Raw genomic sequence first — 22640 nt, 5'->3', positions numbered from 1 at the left:
TGAACAGTCTAGTCTCACGACTGCAGTTGCTTTTTATATAAATCATTTTTGCTACAAGTTGCTCACATTATGGGTGCTGAATATTTTAGTTTTTCTCTCAATTCAACACTAAAGTTTTACTCTTCATCAGCTTTTTAAATTGTCTTGATTTTGACCCTGTGCTTGTTGTGGTGTTACCTGCAGCCCACACCGATAGGCCCCATCCCCAGTGACACGCCCCTGCCGCCCAGCAGCAGAGACAAAGCACAACAGCAGACCAAAAACCAGGTGAGGCCATCAGCTGTAAAACACGACAACACAAACCACACCCACCCACCAATCAATCAACCAACCAACTGACCGACCGACCGACCAACCAGCCAAGCCTGTCATTCAAGTTCTACTGCCAGGCTTCTATTGTTGTGTGCATAAGTAATCAACTTCCTGGAAAAAAAATGGCTTCTATTCAGTCCCACGTTATACCCGTACTGTCTTCAGTTTGACTGCCTGGCAGCAACATCATAATATGTCCTCAAGCTCTCCGTCAGACTGAAAGACTTAAACGAACCAACATGCACCGTCGTGAGGCAGGTTCTCACACTGCTGTAAAATAAAGCACCTTTTTCGCCTTCAGTTTATTCTTCACACCTTGCCACTAAGCTCCAGTCATTGCATGCATGAGTTGAAAATGCAAATTGCATTGTTCATACCAGTAATGACGAGCTACATGCTTAGTGTATGACAAAGTGTTGACTTAGAATTTATTTTTTATTTTTTGGCATGCTATCCGAGCCTTGCTTTCTTTGTTTGTTGAGTAGAAAGGTAATAATTCAAGAGTTTAAGTAGAAAATGATTACGAAATCCTTCCAATGGACTCAAATCATAGTAACAATCAAGTTGTTTTACTTGACGAGTCTGACTCGTTGTTTCCCGTAAAACCAGACGGGGAGTGAATTCGATTTTATGATTGACTTATTACAGTGGACTCTAACCTCTTTTTATTGTTCTCCGTTTAACGTGATTGGCTTAGCAACAACTTGCCACCTTTTTAAAGCTGGCAAAGCACCTCCTCCAGTTTCTGTACTGTACTGTACAAACCTGTAACATCCTGGTTTAAACAGTCCGCTGCATCAAAAGAAGTTAGGTCTGCAAAGGAAAACCCAATGTTTTTAAAAATGTACTCTAAACTAACTTCTAGATGAAGTTTAAGTATAAACAATAAAATAAACAATTGACCATTATGTTGAATATGCAGTTTGAGTTGAGGTGATCAAGGCTGTTTTCTTTCACTCCTGCATGACTTTATTAGTGTGTTGATCTGTGCTTCGCATTAAATTTGTGCTTCCCTCTACTCCTCTATTAACATAGTTTTGTCTTAACAAGCCTGCTTCTGCTTGGGAGATGTCTTCTATAATTTTTTTTGTATTTGTTTTCATTCACTCCCCCTCCTCCTTGTCCCTCCTTCCTCCACACCTCTCCCCTCACCCCCTCCCACCACATTGCCTCACCCCTCACCTCGACCCCTCACCTCGACCCCCCCCCCCCCCCCCCCCCCCCCTCCCTCCCTCTCACCACTTCACGACCACCTGCCTCAACCCTTTTTGCTCTTTGCGTCAAGTCGCCTGAGCCCAAAGGAAGTGAGTCTCAGCCCACTCCAGTGACCAATAAGGAGACTCTGGGGTCGCACCTCACAGCTGAGCGGCTGGGGGGCTCTGTTCAGGTACTGCTGCTGCTGCTACTGCTGCTGCTCTGGTGGTTAATGCATGAAGCCACATGGTTCTGTGTGTGTCTCACCCCCTCTCACACTGCCTGTCTGTCTGTCTGTCTGTCAGGTGCTCTGTCTTGACTCTCTCTCTTTCTGTGTGCGTGTGTGTGCGTCTGCATCACTGTTTGAATCCCAGTGTGCCAGTGCTTTGACTGTTCTGCTGGCTCTCACTGCTTCTTTCGCCTCATTGGCTGTATATGCAGCTCACAGGAAGGGCCATGCAAGATGACATCCAACAGCAACTGTCATGCACACCTCATGAAATACAGATTCTTAAATCAACCGAAAAACACATGAACTAATAGATGGATAGATAGAAGAAATCAGAGGCTTCCGCAGTAAATGTGGCCCAAATATGCCACCTAGTGTTGGCTAATACAATTGCAGCATTTAAAGGCTGGGTTCACATTTCTGCAAGTCTGTCTTAAAACGGTATTTGCATGCACATCAGCACATTTGTTTTGCCGTTACTCTTCCTGTTCTAATGCGCTAATGCTAGAGGAGATGGCAGGAAAAGATTTGTATTCCTCGATCTGCTGAAATGTATTCCAAAGTTGATCTGAAGCTAATGTGACGCTTCAGCAGTCTGATCTTGTTCGATCAAGTTTGTCTTCTTAGTATGAAATCCATTCTTTGTTTCCGTAGACACAGTTTCTGTTCTAAGGAGGGATAGCAACACAAAGAGGGAATGTTGTACTTAAAATACTGTAACTAAAGTCTTAGTAAATTCAAACTGCTGAAACCTCATTTTTAAATGTGAATCGATCCTTTAAAATGTCTGAAGTTGCTTTAGTCGGGGCATTCCAGATTACATGCTGAACTACTCTCCCTGTCTGAGAGGGCAGATACATAGATTAAAGTCACATGTTTTTATATTAATGTTCATCTCCACCCTGCAGTCAGCTGCTCGAAGTGTACTTGTTTATGATCTGTCTGGTGTCCTTTTTGTTCTCGTGCAGGTGATGAGCTCAACGAATGGCGAGCTGAACACTGATGATCCCACAGCCGGACACTCCAACGCTCCCATCACCGCTCCCACCGAGGTTGAAGTGGCTGACGAAACCAAGTACGAAACAGCTGTCCAGATGCATAAAAGAACAGCGCTGCTCACAGTTGGGGTTTAATAGCATTTGAATCAGTCCTCATCCAGTGTTAAATTGGAAGTAAAGACATTTCTGAATACAGCCCAATATGACAAAGCTGAAATTCAAGGGGAAATAGAAGCAAATCCAAATTATTTTCAATTCCTAACTGAATGTCTTTTGGTTTAGCTATTGCTTTTTGCAAGTACAATTTAGGGGGATTTGTTAACCCGACCTTATGCAGGTTACTTTCTCATTTTAAGTCTAGTAGTGATAGAAGGTGTTGCTACGTTTTTAAGTCTGTCTTTGGAAACATGAGCACATCTCTATCATCTCTTCTTTGTAGTCTTTGTCAGACACATGCATACTTGTAAGAAGCACAATAGAAACCTGGTTACCTGTATACGAGGCCAAGAATCTGCTTTCTCACTGGAGGAATCAGGTTTTGCTAATCCGCTAACTCAACTACGAAAACTCCCAAGTAATCTGGAGAGAGCCAACTGTGTGCATTTAAACACTAAATGTTTTGTACATCGCTCTTTGCAAATAATGTGACGTTTGATCGAAGCAGCCGGATCTAGAATTGATCAATCAATTGAACACCAACCCTAACAAGCAGTCTGCTGTATTGATGTATCTCGTTTGTATAGATGCGTCTCCAAATGTATTGTTTTTCTAAATCGGAATGTTCCTTTGTTTTCCTGCAGGTGCTGTTGTTTCTTCAAAAGGAGAAAGAGGAAAGCCCTCCAGAGGCACAAGTGATAGAAGAGAATGGAGAGAACTTGAAACATTGTGGTCACTGTCAAGTTTTAAATGGAAGCAACTACACAGACCCACTGTCCCTTATCTCTTTCTAGTTTCCCCCTCACCTCTTTATCCCTCTCACCTTATTCCCACTGTCACTCTGTACCTCACCCCCTCGCGCTCTCTCTTTCTCGTTCTCAGTGCTCCCCGGCTACTGGCGAGTTTAAGGAATGTTGCAGTTCTACTGACTCCACAACAGACTCTTGATTCCTTTATTGACGACAAATAAACGTATCTGCATTACAACGTGGGGGCTTGAGGAAAAAGTAAAAAAGCTGTAACAATGAAACTCGAATACCGTGGAGTGAATATGAAAAAAAGATACTGTTTGAAACAGCTGTGTATTCTAGATTCCACAAGAAGGTGTGTTGTTCCAACAGTCGGCTGTTGATCAGGGGGAACCATTCGAGTGGTTCAAGTGAAAGAAATCTGCTCCGTAGGATTTTTTTTTTTTTTTTTCGTTTCTTCCTTTGGTGTGTGTTTTGGGATCAAGGTAAAGAGGAAAAGGTGAACTATGCTGATGTTAAATTTGAGTGACACAGGAAGCATTTCATCTATAAAACAGAATTTGGAGGACTTTTATGTTTTTGTTTTGTTTTCGTTCTTTTTTTGTAATTGAATCCTCAGTTTTCAAAATCAAAGCCCTGCATTGAAAACGTATTTTTATGTTTTAGTGTTCTGGAGTTCTTTTCCTCACTCAAGCTTTGTTTTTGTCTGTCGATGTGGACTTTGTAGCACAGTCACTGGCCTCAGGTACTGTGGACGATTGAGAGAAACAGATATTAAGCTCTCTTATTATTATTATTGCACTTTTTGAAAAAAAAAAGAGAAAACAATTACAGTGGAAAACTTAAGGTTTGAAATTAACAATTAAGAAAACAACTTAATAAAGACTGATCTAGGAAGAGTCCTTCACAACGCTTATATCTGAGTTATGGCCGGAAAATGTTGTCTATTTACATGAAGGAAAAAAAAGAGATAAGTCTTTCAATTTCTACTTCTCACATCAAAATAATTTACCAGGAAATCATAGTTTGTGCCTTTCTAAGTAAAAGTTTTAAAGCTCAAGTGGGTGTCCCGCAATGACATTTTATCTAATCTGTCCCAAATACTCACTGGATTACTCTCTGTCTGTCTGTGTCTGTGTGTGTGTTTGTGTGTGTGTGTGTGTACAAATGTGGAGATTTTTGTAAGTGAATGTTTTTGAATGTGTGCACATCACTTGTTCTCACATATAAGCAGTATACATCCCTTCATCTGCTGTGACAATCGACACACATGTACTGTGGTGTTGATTGGTTTGTAGAGATCAGTACCGTGTGTGTGTGTGAGAGCGTGTTTGTGTGTATGTGTGTAAGCGGTCTCGCAGACAACACAAATCTGTCTGAACCATTGTTTTGTTTTGTCAGGAGGTCGCAGACAGGCGGGTTTACTTCTGATGAGGTCCATCATGTCGATGAAGTTAATGGGCTGCTCTTTCTGAAAACAAAGGAGCCTTCCAAAAAATCCAAATGTACTGAACTGGAAAAACCAATTGCCCTTTTTTGAGTTCCTTGCTGCTGCTAACAACTGTAGTTTCATGTAGGGCTGCAACTAATGATTATTTTCATTATGAATTAATCTGCTGACTATTTTCTTTATTAATCATCTGGACTTCAAAACATTTTTAAAATCCCATAATATTATCCTAGGCCCCACATAATCAAATGTCTTGTTTTCTACAACTAACATTTCAAAACACTAAAATATTAAATGAACTACAATGCAAGACTAAGAAAAGCAGAGCATTTTCACATTCAGAAGCCTGGAGCCATCAGTGTTTGGCATTTCTGCTTAAAAAATGAGACCTGATTAAAAGAATAGTGGCTGATTAATTTTATTTTGATTGACTATAATCGTTGCAGCTCTAGTTTCATTTGTCTCTTTGTTTCTTTTATGTGTTCTTTGTTTCCTGGCCAAGATGAACGATGTATGTCTGGCTTGGAGCTCTGTCTGTGTTCAGGATTGTTTAAATTTCCACTAATGTTTCAAGCTCATCAGAGATTGCAACTTTTATGGCCTTCGGTTATTTAAAGGAGTACTCCATAGATTTTAATATCGCGCTTTCTTTAACTTGGCTGACTCACGAGAGGCATTAAAATAAAAAGTGGTCTAAATAGAAGCAGTAGTAATCAAGATATCCTGAATAGTGAGTCCAATTCCAAAAACCACTGGCTCCTACATTTCCCATAATGCAACTGGAGTGTCTTTCGTTCGATATTTCCCGCCTCCTTGAAACCCTACTTGCCCAGTTTGTAATGCAGGCCTCCTGTTGAAAATTCTTCCGAGCCCAGGAGGAGGCACCCCTGATGACACCTTTATATCATCGGGCTTATTATTTAAGAATACGGAGAGCTCCACCCAGAGGTGAATAGCTGAACTTCATGTGTGAAATCAGTGTAGTGTCCCATTAAAAAGATCACCGCTTGAGCTTCGTTATTATAATCCCTTCTAGTTTAACTTTAGATCACTGACTGAGCAGTAATGTCACCACTGTGTGATGAGAATGATGACCTCACAACATGTGTCAAAAATGAGAAAGTGACGTTTAGGTTGTTTTCCACGTAAATATTACAAAAGGGCAATACATATTGCAAATGTATAAATCCACATTGATGGATTAAAACAAACATACTTGACATCAGAGGCCGGTTGATATGTTATATTTCATTTCAGTGTCAATTTCAACACGATTCACCCAAACACATCTGCAATGGGGGAAAGAACCCCAAATGATTCAAAGTTGTGAAGGAGAGATGAATATTTGTTTGTAAAAGCATGAGTTGGAGGACTAAAGTGGTTTCTTGCTTGAATCATTTATCGTGTAAAGAACAGAAAGAGGAATCAACTGTATGTGAATTGTAGGCCTATTGTAACTCACGAGTTTTCACAACCTCTGATTACCATCTAATTGATGCTGCACCGTAGGCGTGTACATTGCATTCGTGTGTAACTCTCAAGAGAAAACTAATGCAGTTGTTCAGAGGACGCGGTGCACCAGCGCGCCTCTAGGCGTGAAGTCTTCGGTGTAACTCAAGTGCCGCTGATTGCTCAGAACAAGCTTTCGTTGGTACATTAAATTATTCTCTGAAAGCTAAACCGGTTCAGCTGACCCAGCTTGGCATAATCCATTACATTGGGTTTATTATATGATTTGATAATGAGATTTTTTTTTGTTTTTTGTTGGAGATGCTCAGACCAAGGTTGAACTGTGTCTTTGCTCAACGTCTGTTAGTGTAACTATTTGCATTATGTATTTGTAAATATGACAACGACAGATCTCTAATTGTGAATAAAGGAAGTTTTATCACAGGAGTCGGATCAATCATGGAGCAGTTTTTGCCCGCTGGACGCTCTTTATCAGTGTGCAGGCGGCTATGTTACGCAGAGGGACATTTCCTAAACGACCTGTGCGGCGCTATTTCGCCTATCTGTTGGTCTACCGCCACTCCGTCATCGGCTTTCACAGCACCGATGCCGGTGTGATGATGCTGATTGGCCAGATAGCGGACGGAGTCTTCACGCCTCTGGTGGGCTATGGATCCGACAGAACAGTGTGCGTCTACGGCAAGAGGAAAACCAGGCACCTATTTGGTAAGTACCTGAGAAACGACTTCCAGGAGGATTTCCATAAATAAACAAAATCCTAATAAAGTAGGGTTCTAATTAGTTCCATCACCAATTAGAAGTAAGTAACAGAAGCAACACTGCAGTGTAAAAATACGTTGTTATAAGTGAAAGTTCTGCATCCAAAACTAGAAAATGTACAAATACATGCTTCCTTTATACACGTTCGCTTGGAGCCAATAATAGTTTAAAAGCTGGAGAACGCTGTCCTTTTGTACTTTTTTTAGATTTAATACTCCCTAAACAAATAAAGTCATTTTACCTTGGCTCAGTGTGAGTTTGCCTGAAGTAAGCCCAGAAGGTTTCTCCTTTTCTACAGTTGACACCTTGCATTCTTGTATAACTATAGTGATGCATTCATGGAGCCAATTTGAGTTAGGACTACTTTACATACTGCCGAGTAACATAATCTATGGTATCGTAACTTATTAGTTCATTTAAATCTGCAAAGTAACTGAAGCTGTCAAATAAATGTAGCGGAGTAAAACACACAATATTTGCCTCCAACGTGTAATGGAGAAGAAGTATAAAGTAGTAAATACTCAAGTAAAGTACAACCACAGAAAAAGTAGTCTTACTTGAACACATGTACTTGGTTACATTCCACCACTGCTTATAATGCAGGTTGACCCCTTTCAGTGTAACATATATTATTGGATTATTGTTATTATTGATGCAACAACGTGTAGCAGCATTTAATAAAGCTGGTTGAAGTCCAGCTATATTCCACTACGTTGTAAACTATACAATCTATAACAATCGATCATATGTTATTTTTTAATTATGTAAGTAGCTATCAAATAAGCGTCCTGGTGTTAGGCTAATTGTTCTTCCTCTGAAATGTGATGGAGTAGAAGTTGCATAAAATGGAAATAGCCTACTCAAGTGAAGTAACCTATAAAACATAATAAAGTACAGTAGCTCCTTGAGTAAAAGTGCTTTTGGCTACTGATATAGAGATATAATGTGCAGAATGCGTTAGTGAGCTAAGTCCAAGATAGACCACCATGATATTAAAGGCTTATTTTGTTTAGGCTAGAGAGCTGGAACTCTCTCCCCAAACACATCCGAGACTGCACTGACCTTTCCATATTCAAATCACAAATCAAAACCCACCTTTAAAGAACTGCTTTTAATGTGTGTTCCATGTTTTTAGCAGCCACTCAGATCTCACACCTCTCCCTCATCCCAGAGCTCGTGTCCAGCGAGAGCGACAAGGTGGAGCTCACTGGGTACAGGTGAGGTGACGTCTTCAAGGCCTCAGTTACAGGAACATATTTCCTATTCTGTCCTCTCAATCACAGAGGAAGCAAAGCAGTGGAAGATAGTTCAACTTGCTATTAGGCCTATAACATTCTTAACAAAACAATTCCTGGTGCTTATACACAGGGTTTTGAAACAGCAGTGAAGGTTGCAGTTTACAGTCAACTAGGTGAGAATTTGGCCTCGGGGTGCAACAGGAGTACATAGTCATAATCTGGTGTAGTTAATTGTCAGTCAAATTACCCGTTGTTGAAGTCATGTTTTTACAGCTTTCAGACTGGAATATTTGACTTTGTCTGAATATGAAAACATGAAGCATGGGGTCAGTTCCTCCATTGTTTTCCTTCTCTTCATCCATCCAGCTTCCTTCCTAGTCTCTCCCGTTTCCTCCGTACAATCCTTGCCTCACTCCCATGTTTGAAAAGTTGTCACAGCTTCCTCTAATGCTCTGTCAGAACTAGACTCAGATTAATGCCACAGCCTATTATTAAGGCAGTGGAAGTGAAACAATGAGGCAGAAATAGCAGCCAAATTCCTAGTGAAAAGGAAAGAGAAGTAACTACTTTCATCATGTTGTCCAGAGCCGCGCAAATATTAAAGCAAAAACAAGATGCCTCCGTGTCTACTGTTATCGTTCGGTTAAAGCTGTAAAGACCAAGTTACTGTTTGTTTCAATTATATTCCTGGTTGTGTAGGCATGCCTTCACCGTGGTGGCCAACATCACGGTGTACACTGTGGCCTGGCTCCTCTTTAACTTCCAGTCTCAGCACAACGTGGACCCCTTCATCCCAGACAGCCTGGGCCGAGTGGACATCCCTCTATTCTGGGTAAGAAGAGAGATGCCAGAGAGATACCACACTCCTGCAAAATCACTATTTGTACTCTTATCTCTCTTTCTTTGTGTGTAGACACTGGCCCTCCTTCTACTGGGTACTGGAGCTTTGTTCTCCCTAATATTCCATGTCGGCACAAAAGAGGACATGTCGGCCTCAGAGAGCGAGAATCAGCTGCTCACACCTTCCCCCTGGCAGGATGCTTTGCCTGGTCCTGCATTTCAGTGGAAGCATTGGCTGAAGGAGCCTTCCTTCTACCAGGTGAACCTGAGTGGAATCAGAAAGTTTCTCCTCTTCTTTCTCACACGAAATTAGATTGTATACTTTGGATATCATTTGTGGTTAAATCACATGTACCTACTACATTGCAGCTCAGTGTTTTGCAAACTACCCTGTAGTGTTTTTATAAATTTGAAAAAAATGTTCCTGTCACACCTGGCAACCATTTGCTTCCATTCATTTTTTTTTTAATGTGAAAATGCAATGAACACAGGCTATAATAATATAACATATATATGATAAACATTAGGGCTGGGTGTTGAACCTCAATATGCACTGACTGGAATGTGTTCACAGCATCAACTCCAGGACAAAAAGCATTGAATGTTTGGTGAAATTCTTAGCCTTGTTAACTTATTTGGGTCAGATATTTCCTCATTTAAATTATAGTTTTGGTGACTTTCTTTTGATCAGCTTTGTTTTCAGAAGTGTATGCTAATTGATTTCCATATTAACAAAAAAATAGAGACACACATCTAATATTGTATAGCAAACATTCAAAATGGTCAGCAAGAATGTGAATGTATTTTTTGTAGTCGTGTTTACTAAAACTTGCAAAAACACTGAAATCTTGCGACAGGTGGCTTTCCTGTACATGTTCACCCGACTGATAATCAACTTATCTCAGACCTACATCTCCGTTTACCTCACAGACTCGCTGATGTTACCAAAGGTAAGGCCACACAGTGTGTTTTCATACAGTGACTTGATTAATTAACTCATCATGTAGCCTCTGCTTGTGAAACGTCTGTGTTGCAATGTAAACACTAGTTTCCCTCCTCTCTCCTCAGAACTTCATCGCGATCATACCTCTGGTGATGTATGTCAGCGGCTTTGTTTGCTCTCCGGCCATGAAACCAGTCAGCGGGCTCATAGGAATCAATGTGAGTCCTCGCCCTAATAAGATACATTTGAGCAACTCCGTCAACATATTGTCAACAACACTCCCTTGTGTTATGAATTCATCCCTGTTGCATGATTGATAAATTATTAATTAGACAAAAAAGTTATATTGAAATTAAATGTATTTGTCTTGTTATCAGGTTACCTATTTCGTCGGCCTGTTGTTGGTGTTTGGCTTCGCCATCTGGGTGTTTGTGGACAAGAGCATGGGAGTTGAGAGGGTCTATGGAGCAGCCGTGCTGCTGGGAGCCGGTTCGGCTACAATCCTGGTCATTTCTCTGTCCATGACGGCCACACTCATCGGGGAGCAGACGGTAGGTGGAGGGGAACTAACCTACAACAGTTTATAGCTTTGCAGTAGCCCAGTGAGCACTAACCCGGATTTCAACGTTGATATTTGGTTTAAATCGCGGTGAAATCGGGTCTGAACGTCTTAGACCTATTTTCACCCTCATTTCAACCGGCTAAATTACGGTTACAATATCAACGTGTCACAAAACACCAATTTCTTTTAAAATATTGATGGTGTGTTCAGTTGTAGGTTGAAAGAGACGCGATTTTGGTTACTTTAAACTTATTTCTCCAAAATGATATTATGCTGGCCGTTGATATGTGGTCTATACGAAGACGCGATTTCAACGCATTTAATGTTTCATATAAAACGTCATAAATATGGAACTATAGACTCTGTGCTGTCAACAAGAAGCTCCCAGGACATCATCATCTGGTCCGTTAAATACATTACTTTTAAATCAGACAGTTTGCTTACAGCTGTAACGCGCATGCGCAAGTCCTCTACGCCACAGTCTGGAGCTTCGACTGCACCGCCAGAGACGAACAGCAGCAGACACGTTGCGGCTCCAGAGCATCGAGAAACGGGCTACTAAACCCAAGGCTTAACGCTCCACATACTTTGTAAGTACATTGACTATTTTAAACCTTAAATTATAACCATTTCTTTCACTTTATGCTGCCCACACGATACTGGATGGGCTGCTCGTTCTGGCATGCTAGCTTGTGCTAGCTTGTAACGTTAGCATGCCAACTTAGCACGTGCTGCTGCGACGATACAAATTAAACGTAAAAAGTAAACTTAAATAGTCTCCCAGACTTTAATGTACAGTATGTGTATGTTTGGTGTTACTAATGCATTTGGCTTCGTGGACTGTCGTTACCTATAAAGTACTTTTAAAGCCCATTTCGCATCGGAAATACACTGCAGAACGCGAGAGGGGCTAATTACAGATTGGATGGGGGAGGAAGTAAACAAGGCCTGTTTTGCAACCAATATGGCCAAAACATTGTATGTTGCTGCATGCTAAACAGCAAAAAATGTACAGTATAATACAGTGTAATGCACAATGTTGAGAATGTTACTCTATAAATGTAATAGCTAGTAATATTTATCTTGTTAATAGTGTAATAAGTAAGCTGTATTTACTTTATTAATGACACGTTACTTATTACATGTGAGTACATTTTCATTATTTTTTGTACAACTTTTTTTAACTGGACAATAATGCTGAAAAGTTTTATTCACCATAAATAGGCAGTGTAAACCTCACAACACTGATCAACATTTAATACTATCCAACTTGTATTAAAGTTCTTCAATATAACTTGATTTAAAATTATAAAGGGCTACTATTATGATTGATCTTTTCTACATATATTCTAGCCTAAGCCTTTTAGCAAAAGTCAATTTGGGTGTAACCCCTTTGTAATCACCAACATTTTGATAAGAAACTGTTAGTTAATTGCATGTATTTTTCTCGGTAACTGTAACTGATTCCAATTATATTTATTTGGTAATATAATAATGTAATTCTACCTAGCAATGTACTAATTGTAACAATATTTTTATTTACAGGCATCTTCCCTGTCAAACACCCACATGGACAACATGGACAACGTAAGTTGTCTACATGAAATGTACTTGAATTTGTCAATTCTCCGCACAAGCTGAATCTAACACAACTACATTTTACATTACAGTAATTAAACGTCTGCTCAAACAATAATGGATTACAATTATTTGAAAGAATGGAGGGTACGAAAAGCCAAAATTGATGCTTTAGCTACTTCCAACACAACTGATGGTGGACAGGAGGGATCTTTTGCACACGTGGAATCCGACACATCTGTTAATGAGGGTTCCAACACGTCTCTACGAGAGGACTTGTCCATGTCTGCACTCGAGGGGTGTTCTACACACTCTGTCTTTTTCTGAAGTTAATAACATTTTTCATTGACATTCCACACTGTTCATGCTAATGTATCATGATTTTACTCTTGTTAGGTTCTCTACGCACTCACCTAGAGGCCAGCACCATCAGCCCAGAACTGTCAGACCATGGGCACAGAAGTCCGCAGACACAAACACAAAGAGGTGAGGCTTAACCACTAACAAAGTACTACATTCTGCCCTGTAATAAAGACCTGAAAGTATCTCCTAATTTCTTTGACTTTCAACTTCGTATGACTCAACAAAATACTTGACTGACATGTTCAACACAGTATCATAACATTCCTTTTCCATCTGTCCATCAATTTCGCCAGGCAACAAGAAAAGTCTGTTTCCGATGTCCACAGCAAGTAAGTAATAGCTTTTAGACTGAGGGATTTGTCTATAATACCTACATCAATGACCATTTAATGTGTTTTTTTAAAGAATTCCAGAGGGTGGTGCTGGGAAAATTGGTGGACCTCATTGAGGAAGTGAAAAGAATTGGGAGAGGGGTAGAGAACGAAGGACTTGAGAGACAGGTGCCAACATTAAGAAACAACGAGGAGCTGGATGAGCTGGATGAGCTGGAGGGCAAGCTGCAAAATGCTGAGCAGCGGGCATTGTTGGTAAAAAAAGAAAAGATTTTTAAAGATAATTTCTTTTTAAGCTTTAAACATTTATGAAAAAACTGAAGTCGGTCTCTAAGAGCACAGAGCAATAGATTGTGCGCCTTTATTTTTAAACAGGTTCATCTGCTGGCCAAAGTGGGGGGGAAGAATATCAAAGATGCCACAAATAAAATCATGGACAGGTATGAACGTCATACCAACACGGTAATATCTGACAACTAAAGAAGTGGAAATAAAATGTATATGGCATGGACATTATGGAGCCATTCTAAACAGGTGAGCATTACTGAACAGTTGAAACAGCTTAAGTGACACTATGCGTTTTCTTATTCACAGACTCTTCACAAACAGATTAATGGCCACTTTCAATATGAAAGGAGGTGGTCATAAGAAAAAGAGGGCCTTCAGGGAAACTGAAGTCTACGCCGTTGTTAAAGGTAATATATGTTCTAATATGCAAAATACATTTAATGAATGGTTGTACAGTCAAAGTCTCTCATTTCATGATCTACTATATTCAATAATGCTATTCTCCTAATTTTATAGAGGCTGTCATACGGTCCGACCAAAGTGCCACAGAGTCAGCAGTTGACAGAGCCATGGCAGACCATCTGAAACAGGCTCCTGGGAGGTCCGGTGGGGGTGGCTTTTGAAGCGGAAAAAAACGTTATGTTTACCCCACACTAGTTTTATTTCCATAGTTGTTCAGCTTTAATATGTTATTGTGCTTTTCTTGTTATTTTTATATGGTTCATTAATAGATCCAAATGTTAATATATTATGATTATTTAGCTTTATTTTTGTTATATTATTGTTCCATTTTATTGTGCTTTTATTTAATAAATGTAATTCATGTTATTTTTATATTGTTCCATTTCATTTTGCTTAAAAATACTTCGTGTTATATTGTTCATGCATTGTTTGTTAATAAATCTAAATGCATCAAAAGCATTGTGTTGTCCTTTTAAGTGAAAAATGTTAATGTATTATGAATAAGTATGTAACTTTTAATGTGCTGTGGGTTGTCTAGTTGTCATCCTATACCCAGAAGTAGCCTACTGTATGCATTTTGGCATTTAAAACACGGTTAAAAGTGAACGTTTTTTAGACGACTATATATAGTCGTTGTTTAAACGTTTAGGTTTAGACCAGATTTCAACGGGATTTGCGATACTGGCTTTCAACTGATAAATGTGGATGTGGTTTCTTAGTAAGCATCTAAAATGAGGATATACTATTATTAGCACAATGTAGAGGACGAAAAATTGTAGTATTGCAAATCCCGTTGAAATCTGGTCTACGCGTGAACGTTCAATCACCGTCTATGAATAGTCGGCGAAAAAACTTTCACTTTTGAACCAATTCTGAACGTCTTTTCAACGGTGGGCGTAGACGTCTTTTGAACGTCTTTTCAACGGAAAAATGCTCACTGGGAGAGGTGTTGCATGAAGGAATATAAAAGGACAAGGCTGGCCATATTCTATATTTTTCTTGATGTCAACAAATCTCATAAAAAAATCCCAATAGTGAAATGATTCTATCAACATGTATCGTCCGTGTGTCCAAAGCTTGATGCATCTTATTCTTCTGTGTCATTCAGTGGAGCTCCAATGTTGTCTAATCATGTTAAAACACGTTTCAATCAGGCGAGACTTCATTAGAATTTAACAATAATTTAATGCACATGCATCCAATTTGAATAGCGCAAAGTCTTTGGCGATTGAACTCCATCCAGGGTATTGGCCGTGGCTGCAGGTCTTTGCCTGATCACTCTTGTAATCTGGCCAATCAGAATACGGAAACGTTAGAGTTCAAAATATGCACCGCAGTCATTGGTTGTGATTGGACTCATACCTGCGCACACACAGAAAAAACAACCAGTCATGTCAGAGATTTCATAAACTACAGTGTTAGTGTCTTTTTCTGTTTAAATCCACTATTGCTATTTCAGATAAACACAGAGCACATTTGTAGTTAAAGTCAGAAGATGGTGCAGAAGACAAAGCGTTACTACCACCTAGTGTATGAATCTGTAACTACACTGCTTTCCCTGAGGGATATGCAGGTATATTTATTTATACGTATATTTAACGAGAGTATATTAAAAGCTTCACATCACAGGTGAAGTTTCCTTTAAAAAGATATTTAATGGATTCAATTGTGTAGAAGAAAAAATAAAATCACAGACTCATAAATATAAAATATTTCATATAGATATCTGAGTCTAAGTGAGGGCAACTGATGATAGATATACCATGACCTGGATGACAGAGAATCGATACAGACATTGCATATTGATATACATGAGAGAGAATTAGGAACATTTACTTAAATTTACTCTCAAAATTAAAAATACTCCTAGGAGAAGGAGATAGGGCATATCTTGCTGCCCAATGTGTATCAACATGCCACAACCTGAGGGACAGTGAATGACCCCCCCCCCCCCCCCCCCCCCACACACACACACACACAGGATATACTGTATATATAATTAATAATAATTCTTGACGTTATATTAATGTTATTGTGTGTTTATGTTATTGAATGTTTATAGTTAATTGGTCAACTTTTCTCTTTGTGTGTTTTAAAAATAAAAAATCTGCACCAGTGTAATTTCAATATACCAGACAGATTCGTTTTTGGCTAAAAAAAATGAAATGTTGTCTAAGAGATTCCTCATTGAAGACAAACGTTAACGTTACAAGGTGAAACACATTAAAAAACTTTATTTATAGTCTTATCTTTACTATAATCAGTGGCGGAGGAAGTGTTCAGATCCTAGTGCTAATACCGTATACGGTAAAAACTCTATTGCAGGTAAAAGCCCTGCATTGAAAATGTTATTTAAGAAAAATGATGTAACTAATCAAAATGTACTCAATATAGAAAAATGGCCTCTGTGACTGTTATGCCAATTTATATATATAATTAGATTATTATTATCATGCATTAATGTAAAAGCAGGATTTTATTGTAGTTGGTTGAGGTGTAACTAATCTTAATTATTTTGTATCAGACTGCAATTAATGATTATTTTCATTATGAAATCATCTGCAGATTATTTTTGATTATTATTATTATTTAGATTGTTTTGTTTGTAAGAAAATGGTGAGAAATGCTCATCACAACTACCCAAAGTCACACTCTTACAATGCTTGTTTACAACATTTTCATGAAGTAATTTTCTGTCATTCCACTAACCGTAACTATACTTTTTTAAACTGTTGGGCAATTTAATTTATAATAAAAACAGATCCTAGCTCTCTATATGTTTTGTGTGCAAAATATAAATATACAAAGTTGTATATAAAGTTAGTTAACTAGTAACTAAAGCTGTCCAATGTTGCAGATTACAAGTACAAGTACCTCAAATTTGCAGTAATTAAGTAAATGTGTTCCACCACTAATTGAAGCAAGAATGTACTAAACTACAGTTTAAGAACTATATTGTCTGGCGGAAGACTATGATGAGGACCACGTTTATTACATGTTAACTTTTGTTAGCAATTTCTTTACTATAGTTGTATTATTGATTCAATGTAATGAAAAGTTTCCCTGTTGCTGAATCCGTATGGTCGCTGTAAAAAAAGCCCGACCTCTTGCGGTTGAGCCTCGGCGGTGTTGCCGTCTTGTGGGCCTCATCTCCGCGGAACAAAGCACTTGTTTCAGAAGCTGTGTGACTGTGAAGGAAACCGTTGTCTGTCTCCGCCTGGGACTGCAGCTTTAAGCGGAGTGTCGACTCTTACATTTAGTCTCAAATTAAGAAGTTGACTTTAATATTAACGTAAACATTCGGTTGATTTTCTGACGGACATATTTTTCTCTCGACTGTTCCAAACTTTGAGAACGAGGAGAGTTTTGACAGGAAACAGAGACTCCTTCAGCGATCCTCAGGTAAGAAGACATGACGTTTAAAGATATGATCTAAATAACAGCAAGTCGAGTTATTCTATTAGACTACACTTGCATTAAGTGAATGTCTTCTTATCAAGTTGTTATCAACAAGTTTTCGAGTGAACAGCGCATTAACGGTAGTAACGGTAGTAACGGTAGATTTGTAACAGGTGTATACATGTTACCTAATCACGAGACGTTAACGTTAGATTTGTAACAGGTGGGACTCATGTTGTTACCTAATCACGAGAGGGTAACTCTGGTTAGCGGTGTAACGTCAGCTGAACTAACTTTAAAGTTGGTTATTGGTTATAAAGGAGTCAGTTAAAAACGATCAATACAAGAAACCTATTGGGACAAAACAAAGAAAATCACACCGAGGAGAAACGTTACAGAAGTAAAAGTAGCAATGCCACAGTGTAAAAACTGCATAAAAACCAAAATATACTTAAAGTAGCAAAAGTAAAAGTAATCATGATGTAGAATGCCCCATTTCAGAATGATGCACTAATGTGTATGCCTAAGCATCACTGATTTTAACTACATTTTATACTGCTATGCAGCTTAATGTGTAATAATACGTCATTAGTGGATTTATATTTTGTATTAATAATAACTAAAGTTACTAATACTTTCAAATATATGTAGCGTCGTAGTAAGTACAAGTATTTAGCATAAATATAAAGTAGCATAAAATCAAAATACCTCGGTAAAGAACCATTAAAGTACCTAAATAAAAGCATCTTTAAGTGCAGTATTTGAGTAACGACAGGTTCACAACCTGTAAGCTTCTGATGTCTTCTGAAGATGATGTTAAATGTGTGTTTGTGTGTTTATATCATTGACTGCAGGGCTCAACAGGATTTCCATTGGCAACCATTTTGAGAAATTCTTGGCCTTTTGTTTTCCAAATCAGTGACTAGGTAAAGCTAGGTACAGCAAACAGCAAAATGTGCACCCCAAAATAAATACATGTTTAATAGTTGTTTCAGTAATATTTAAATATTGCTGTTACAGTCAGAACCTAGATCAGATATCAAAGCTAGTGCATTTACTTGCATGCGCACAGCATCTGTTTTAGACAGCGGTAAAGGAAATTAGGTTGTTTGACTCTGAGGTAACTCTCATCAACTAACACTAACAATGTTCAAACTAATTCAACTAACAAAGGACCAGATTAACCTGAACAAAAAAACAAAAAGGAAATAAAGTGGTGCATAGATGACGTATTTTTGTAGTCCAATCTAATTCCATTCTCCACATTGTTCCATATTCCTATTATGTTGTTATTTTGAATGATGAATGATCCTGTTTTTCATTACACATTTTCCGTGTGATTCGACTGAGAGACTGAGAGTCGAATCCGGCTCCTTAGACCGTAGAACAGTAGACTATTCAGGGTCACCCCTTCAGCGAACTACAACACGGTCGCATGAGTACACAACGAGGCTGATAATGATGTAGTCTCAATTAGCCACTTGTTAGCATCCCCCCTTTTTAAGACACGTAGGAGCCTCACAATTCACAAGAAGGGTATTTTACGTATATATCGTAGAACAAAACATTAAAACCTCTTAAACTTAAACCCGTTCAAAATAACCATTGACTTAGAGACTAGGGAATCTCATATCCAGCACTTTCATTTGTGATGTCGTGGGATGCGAAGTGTCCTGGCATCTTTGAGCTGCACAAAGAATTGTACTGCAAGCATGTACTGCATGTCATGTCACATTTTCATGACTAAGTTGACCTATAACTGCATAGTATCATGATTACTAGCCTCGGGTCCTTGCTGGGTTAGCTTAGCTGCCTCTACTCCCTCTACTCCTTTGGTCAGTTGACTCTGCTTTCGGTGGCTCAATTCGCTGCCCACGAATGAATCCTATCCTCACGCTTCCATCACCAAAGTTGATGGGTGTATTCTGTCGTATGCCTTAAGTGCTCCAGTAATAAAGCCCAAAAGACAAAAAAGTAATACACAAATGTCGCAAAATTCATGGGCTCTACCGACTGCAGCATCTACAGAACATGCTCTGCCGTGCAGTGAGATGAAATGCTTCCTCCATGAAGTTTACTGTGTTAACTGTAGTTGATCTGTTTTGCATAATTACTAATTAGGATTTTTTGTTTTGTTTTGTTACTAGCTACTGACTCATTATTTACACTCAGGTGACAGTTTATACACCAAGCTTAAACTAATAGTCCATTACAGTAGCCCTGCAATAAATCCTACCAATAGAATAGAATACATCTTTGTTTCCACACAAGCACATACAGCATACAACCTGCAACAAATATGGCAATTGAACACCATTGACCATTAAAACCCAGCTTACAAGTAAAAACAGTATACATAAGATATTTAAAGCAAACGTTAAGACATCAAATAAAACACCTAGGAGCAAGCTTTTGGTCAGGTTTTATGTTTATTCAACACCATCTACTCTAACTTCATTAACATACCTGGGGTAGACAAGCTATTACAATCCCCCCTTAGTATGATGTCATACCCTTCAACAACACGACAGTCTCCAAAACGACCATTAAGATGAATCAACATCTCTCTAAAACTGTTAATGTATTAATGTGCATTAATTAAAGACACCTAAAGCATCTGCAACTGAATGCACAAGTTTTTTTTATTTGTATGACCCAGGTATTTTTCCGCGGGGTGTTTTTGGGCAGGAAGTCGTGGCTGACTCCTGTGTGTATGCCAGTGGGTCCCAGCCTACATCGGGCTCGGGCCTAATTGTTTTTGACAGATGGGAGACATGTGACTGTTTGACTGGAATGCCATTATCAGCAGCAGATGATAGAATCTCTGTGTTGTAGAGGAGCTCAGGCTGCGGCTGGTGGGTGGCTGACCTGACCTGTGACTGTGGTCCAAACACTGTGCTTTCTGGAAAATGATGTTTGTGAGCCAGTTTTACACAAACAACACTGTACTATTACAACTGCTTCTGCTACTAATACTACTGCTGCTGCTGAGTAAAAGTACACTGCACTGTGTTGGGAATTTGCTGTTAAATAACAAAAAAGCTTCCCCTCAGAGCTATAAAGATGAATCGATTTGTTGTCGATAATCAAATTAGTCGTCAACTATTTAGAAAATCAATGAATAAGTTTGAGTAATTTTCTAAGAAAAAAATATTTCTGTTTTGTTTACTCCTACGTGACAGTTAACTGAATGATCTTGAGTTATCGACAAAACAAGACATTTGAGGGTGGTCATCTTGGGCTGTGGGAAATACTGATGAACAGTTTATAGACCAAACCACTAATTGATCAATCGAGGAAATAATCAACGGATTAATCTGCAATGAAAATAAACATTAGTTGCAGCCTACTTTCCCTTAATGCAAAGCATTGGTATTGATTGCCTTAACAATCAGTGTACAAGACACAATCACATCTTTATTATCATTATCGATAAATCGGCCGACTATATATATATTTGTTTTACTCAGGGATTATACATTTGTCAATAAAATGTAAAAAACAAAATAGTGGAAAATGCCCAATATCCCAAGTTAATGTCACCAAATGTTTTGTTTTGTTCGACTAACAATTCAAAACCCAAAGATATTCTGTTTTCTACCACTAAGACCAAGCAGCATATGCCTATGTTTGAGAAGCTAAAACCATCAATCTGTTTCAAGTTAAACCATTAATCATTGCAGCTCCAGCTCGGTCTGTGATTTCTGCCTCCCAAGATTCGCACTACTTTCAAATGCTTCCTGTATAAAATTCCAACTTTAATACATTGAAAAAAACGTTTTGAGCCCATATTGGCTGTTTGGCAGGTTTAGAGAAGTTAAAAAAAAAGAGACAGTTTGTGCTCAACATGTTGTTCTTTTCCTAGTCTTATATCTGGGGCCTTGGGTGGTAGAAGTTACAATTGTTTGGTCGTTCTCAGTATAATTTGGTTTCATTGTAATTTCAGACACTGACAGTATAAATTAACCTAAGACCCAGTGGCTTAGGAGACGGCCTGTTTATCAACATCAAAGGACACCTGACACCGCTGTGCACCACATCCACCTGTCCTCCACTCTTTCTGTCTCTTTCTCCGGCCTCACTCCACTCAGGAGCAGCACAGAGGAGCCCTTGTTTGATCCTCCCTGGACAGTGCCCCAATTTTCCTTCTTTTTTTTTTACCCTGACTCCATGGCAACATTGTTCCCGTGACGAGCAGCCTTGACTTTTGCCCCTCCTGCTCCCAAAACAAAGGCAAGAAGTTATGGAGGGGAGGGAGAGAAGGGGGAGAGGAGAGCCCGGGGACAGGAGGAATTGTGAGGGGGATGAAGGATATGGAGGAATGAGGGAGGGAATAATGGGAAGGTGTCTTGGATGGAGGCTCTGTGGCGAGACTTCTTCTACCGTTTGTGCCAGTGTCCCATAAAGAAAGGAGAGTTATTACTGGAGACTGTGGGCAGTGCCAGGGACTGTCTGTCTGTCTGTCCGTATGGCCGCTAAGACTGGGTTGTATAGACAGTCTCACGGATGTGAGGAGGAAACTTTTGGATCGTTCATATCACATCGTGCGGGATTCTCCGAGCGCGTCTCAGTGTCTGATAGTGTGACACTCGTGACCTTCGAGGATGCAGGTCGCATAAATCAAGCTTTTACTCCCTCGCATTCTCCCCAAGGTGCCTGAACAGGAACAAAATGTAGTGGAAAGAGTTATTTGTTGTTGTTAAAACTATTGCTGTTGTGCTGCTGGAAGAGTGCAGAAAGCACTTTGCAAACATCCCTGAAAAGATTATTCAAATATCCGTTATTTTCATCAGCTCCTGATCATTTCCTCAATAAATTGATTGATCGTTTGGTCTATAAAATGTAAGTAAGTGCTCTATGTGACATATTCAAATCACATCAGCTAACAGTCCGAAAGTAAAAAACTTTCAGTTGAGTTCACTTTCATTCGTGACAAAATCGTTTGACCTTTGACCTTTTTACTTGAAAAATTACTCAAGGATTTATCAATATATCAAAATAGTTCTGTTATACATTTAGAAAACATTGTGTTTTGGACTGTTGATCTGATAAATCAAGTCATTTTAACACCTGACCTCTGGCTCTGGGAACATGTACTGGGCATTTTCACTACTTTATGACATTTTCTAGACTATACAATGAATCAGTTAATTCTCTAAAAAAGATGAATCAACAAAAGTAATAATTAGCTGCTTGGATTAATGACTTATGTCCCTTATTGTTGTGTAGTGTATTTGATAGATGACTTGTTACTGTCTGTTACAAGCACTCAGCATTGTGGTTGTATCAGGCTGAGATTAGAGTTGGCAAAGAAAGTA

General features: G+C 39.0%; 2 protein-coding genes and 3 long non-coding RNA genes across 6 annotated transcripts in view; all 5 read left to right on the top strand.

The window, feature by feature from the left end:
• The window catches only part of csnk1g2b (casein kinase 1, gamma 2b), a 33340-nt gene extending 26368 nt beyond the window's left edge, over positions 1-6972 (top strand). For both annotated transcript variants that reach the window (XM_079158096.1, XM_079158095.1), the window contains exons 9-11: positions 184-267; positions 2704-2810; positions 3534-6972. In XM_079158096.1, coding sequence (XP_079014222.1) covers positions 184-267; positions 2704-2810; positions 3534-3588 — 246 coding nt within the window. In that variant the 3' untranslated portion in view covers positions 3589-6972. The remainder of the gene's footprint in view (positions 1-183; positions 268-2703; positions 2811-3533) is intronic.
• Positions 6973-6996: 24 nt separating this feature from the next.
• On the top strand, positions 6997-10925 carry mfsd12b (major facilitator superfamily domain containing 12b; the record flags this gene model as incomplete). The annotated part of the gene is given in 8 exon segments (XM_079157919.1): positions 6997-7084; positions 7087-7263; positions 8453-8534; positions 9255-9387; positions 9469-9654; positions 10253-10345; positions 10464-10556; positions 10716-10925. Coding segments are annotated over 8 exon segments (1062 nt in total).
• Positions 10926-11378: 453 nt separating this feature from the next.
• Positions 11379-12710, top strand: LOC306695042. Its single transcript, XR_013767061.1, has 3 exons — positions 11379-11490; positions 12446-12487; positions 12571-12710. It is a non-coding gene; the product is annotated as an uncharacterized lncRNA (long non-coding RNA).
• Positions 12711-12887: 177 nt separating this feature from the next.
• LOC306694590 lies at positions 12888-13362 on the top strand. The gene is made up of 3 exons (XR_013767050.1): positions 12888-12964; positions 13135-13170; positions 13247-13362. It is a non-coding gene; the product is annotated as an uncharacterized lncRNA (long non-coding RNA).
• A 13-nt stretch (positions 13363-13375) lies between these two features.
• LOC306694589 lies at positions 13376-14073 on the top strand. The gene is made up of 4 exons (XR_013767049.1): positions 13376-13428; positions 13549-13613; positions 13768-13868; positions 13978-14073. It is a non-coding gene; the product is annotated as an uncharacterized lncRNA (long non-coding RNA).
• Positions 14074-22640: the final 8567 nt, after the last annotated feature.

The sequence above is a fragment of the Pholis gunnellus genome, assembly GCF_910591455.1.
Source record: "Pholis gunnellus genome assembly, chromosome: 4".
In the NCBI taxonomy this organism is placed as follows: Eukaryota; Metazoa; Chordata; class Actinopteri; order Perciformes; family Pholidae; genus Pholis; species Pholis gunnellus.
This window is presented reverse-complemented; position numbering and strand designations above follow the sequence as displayed.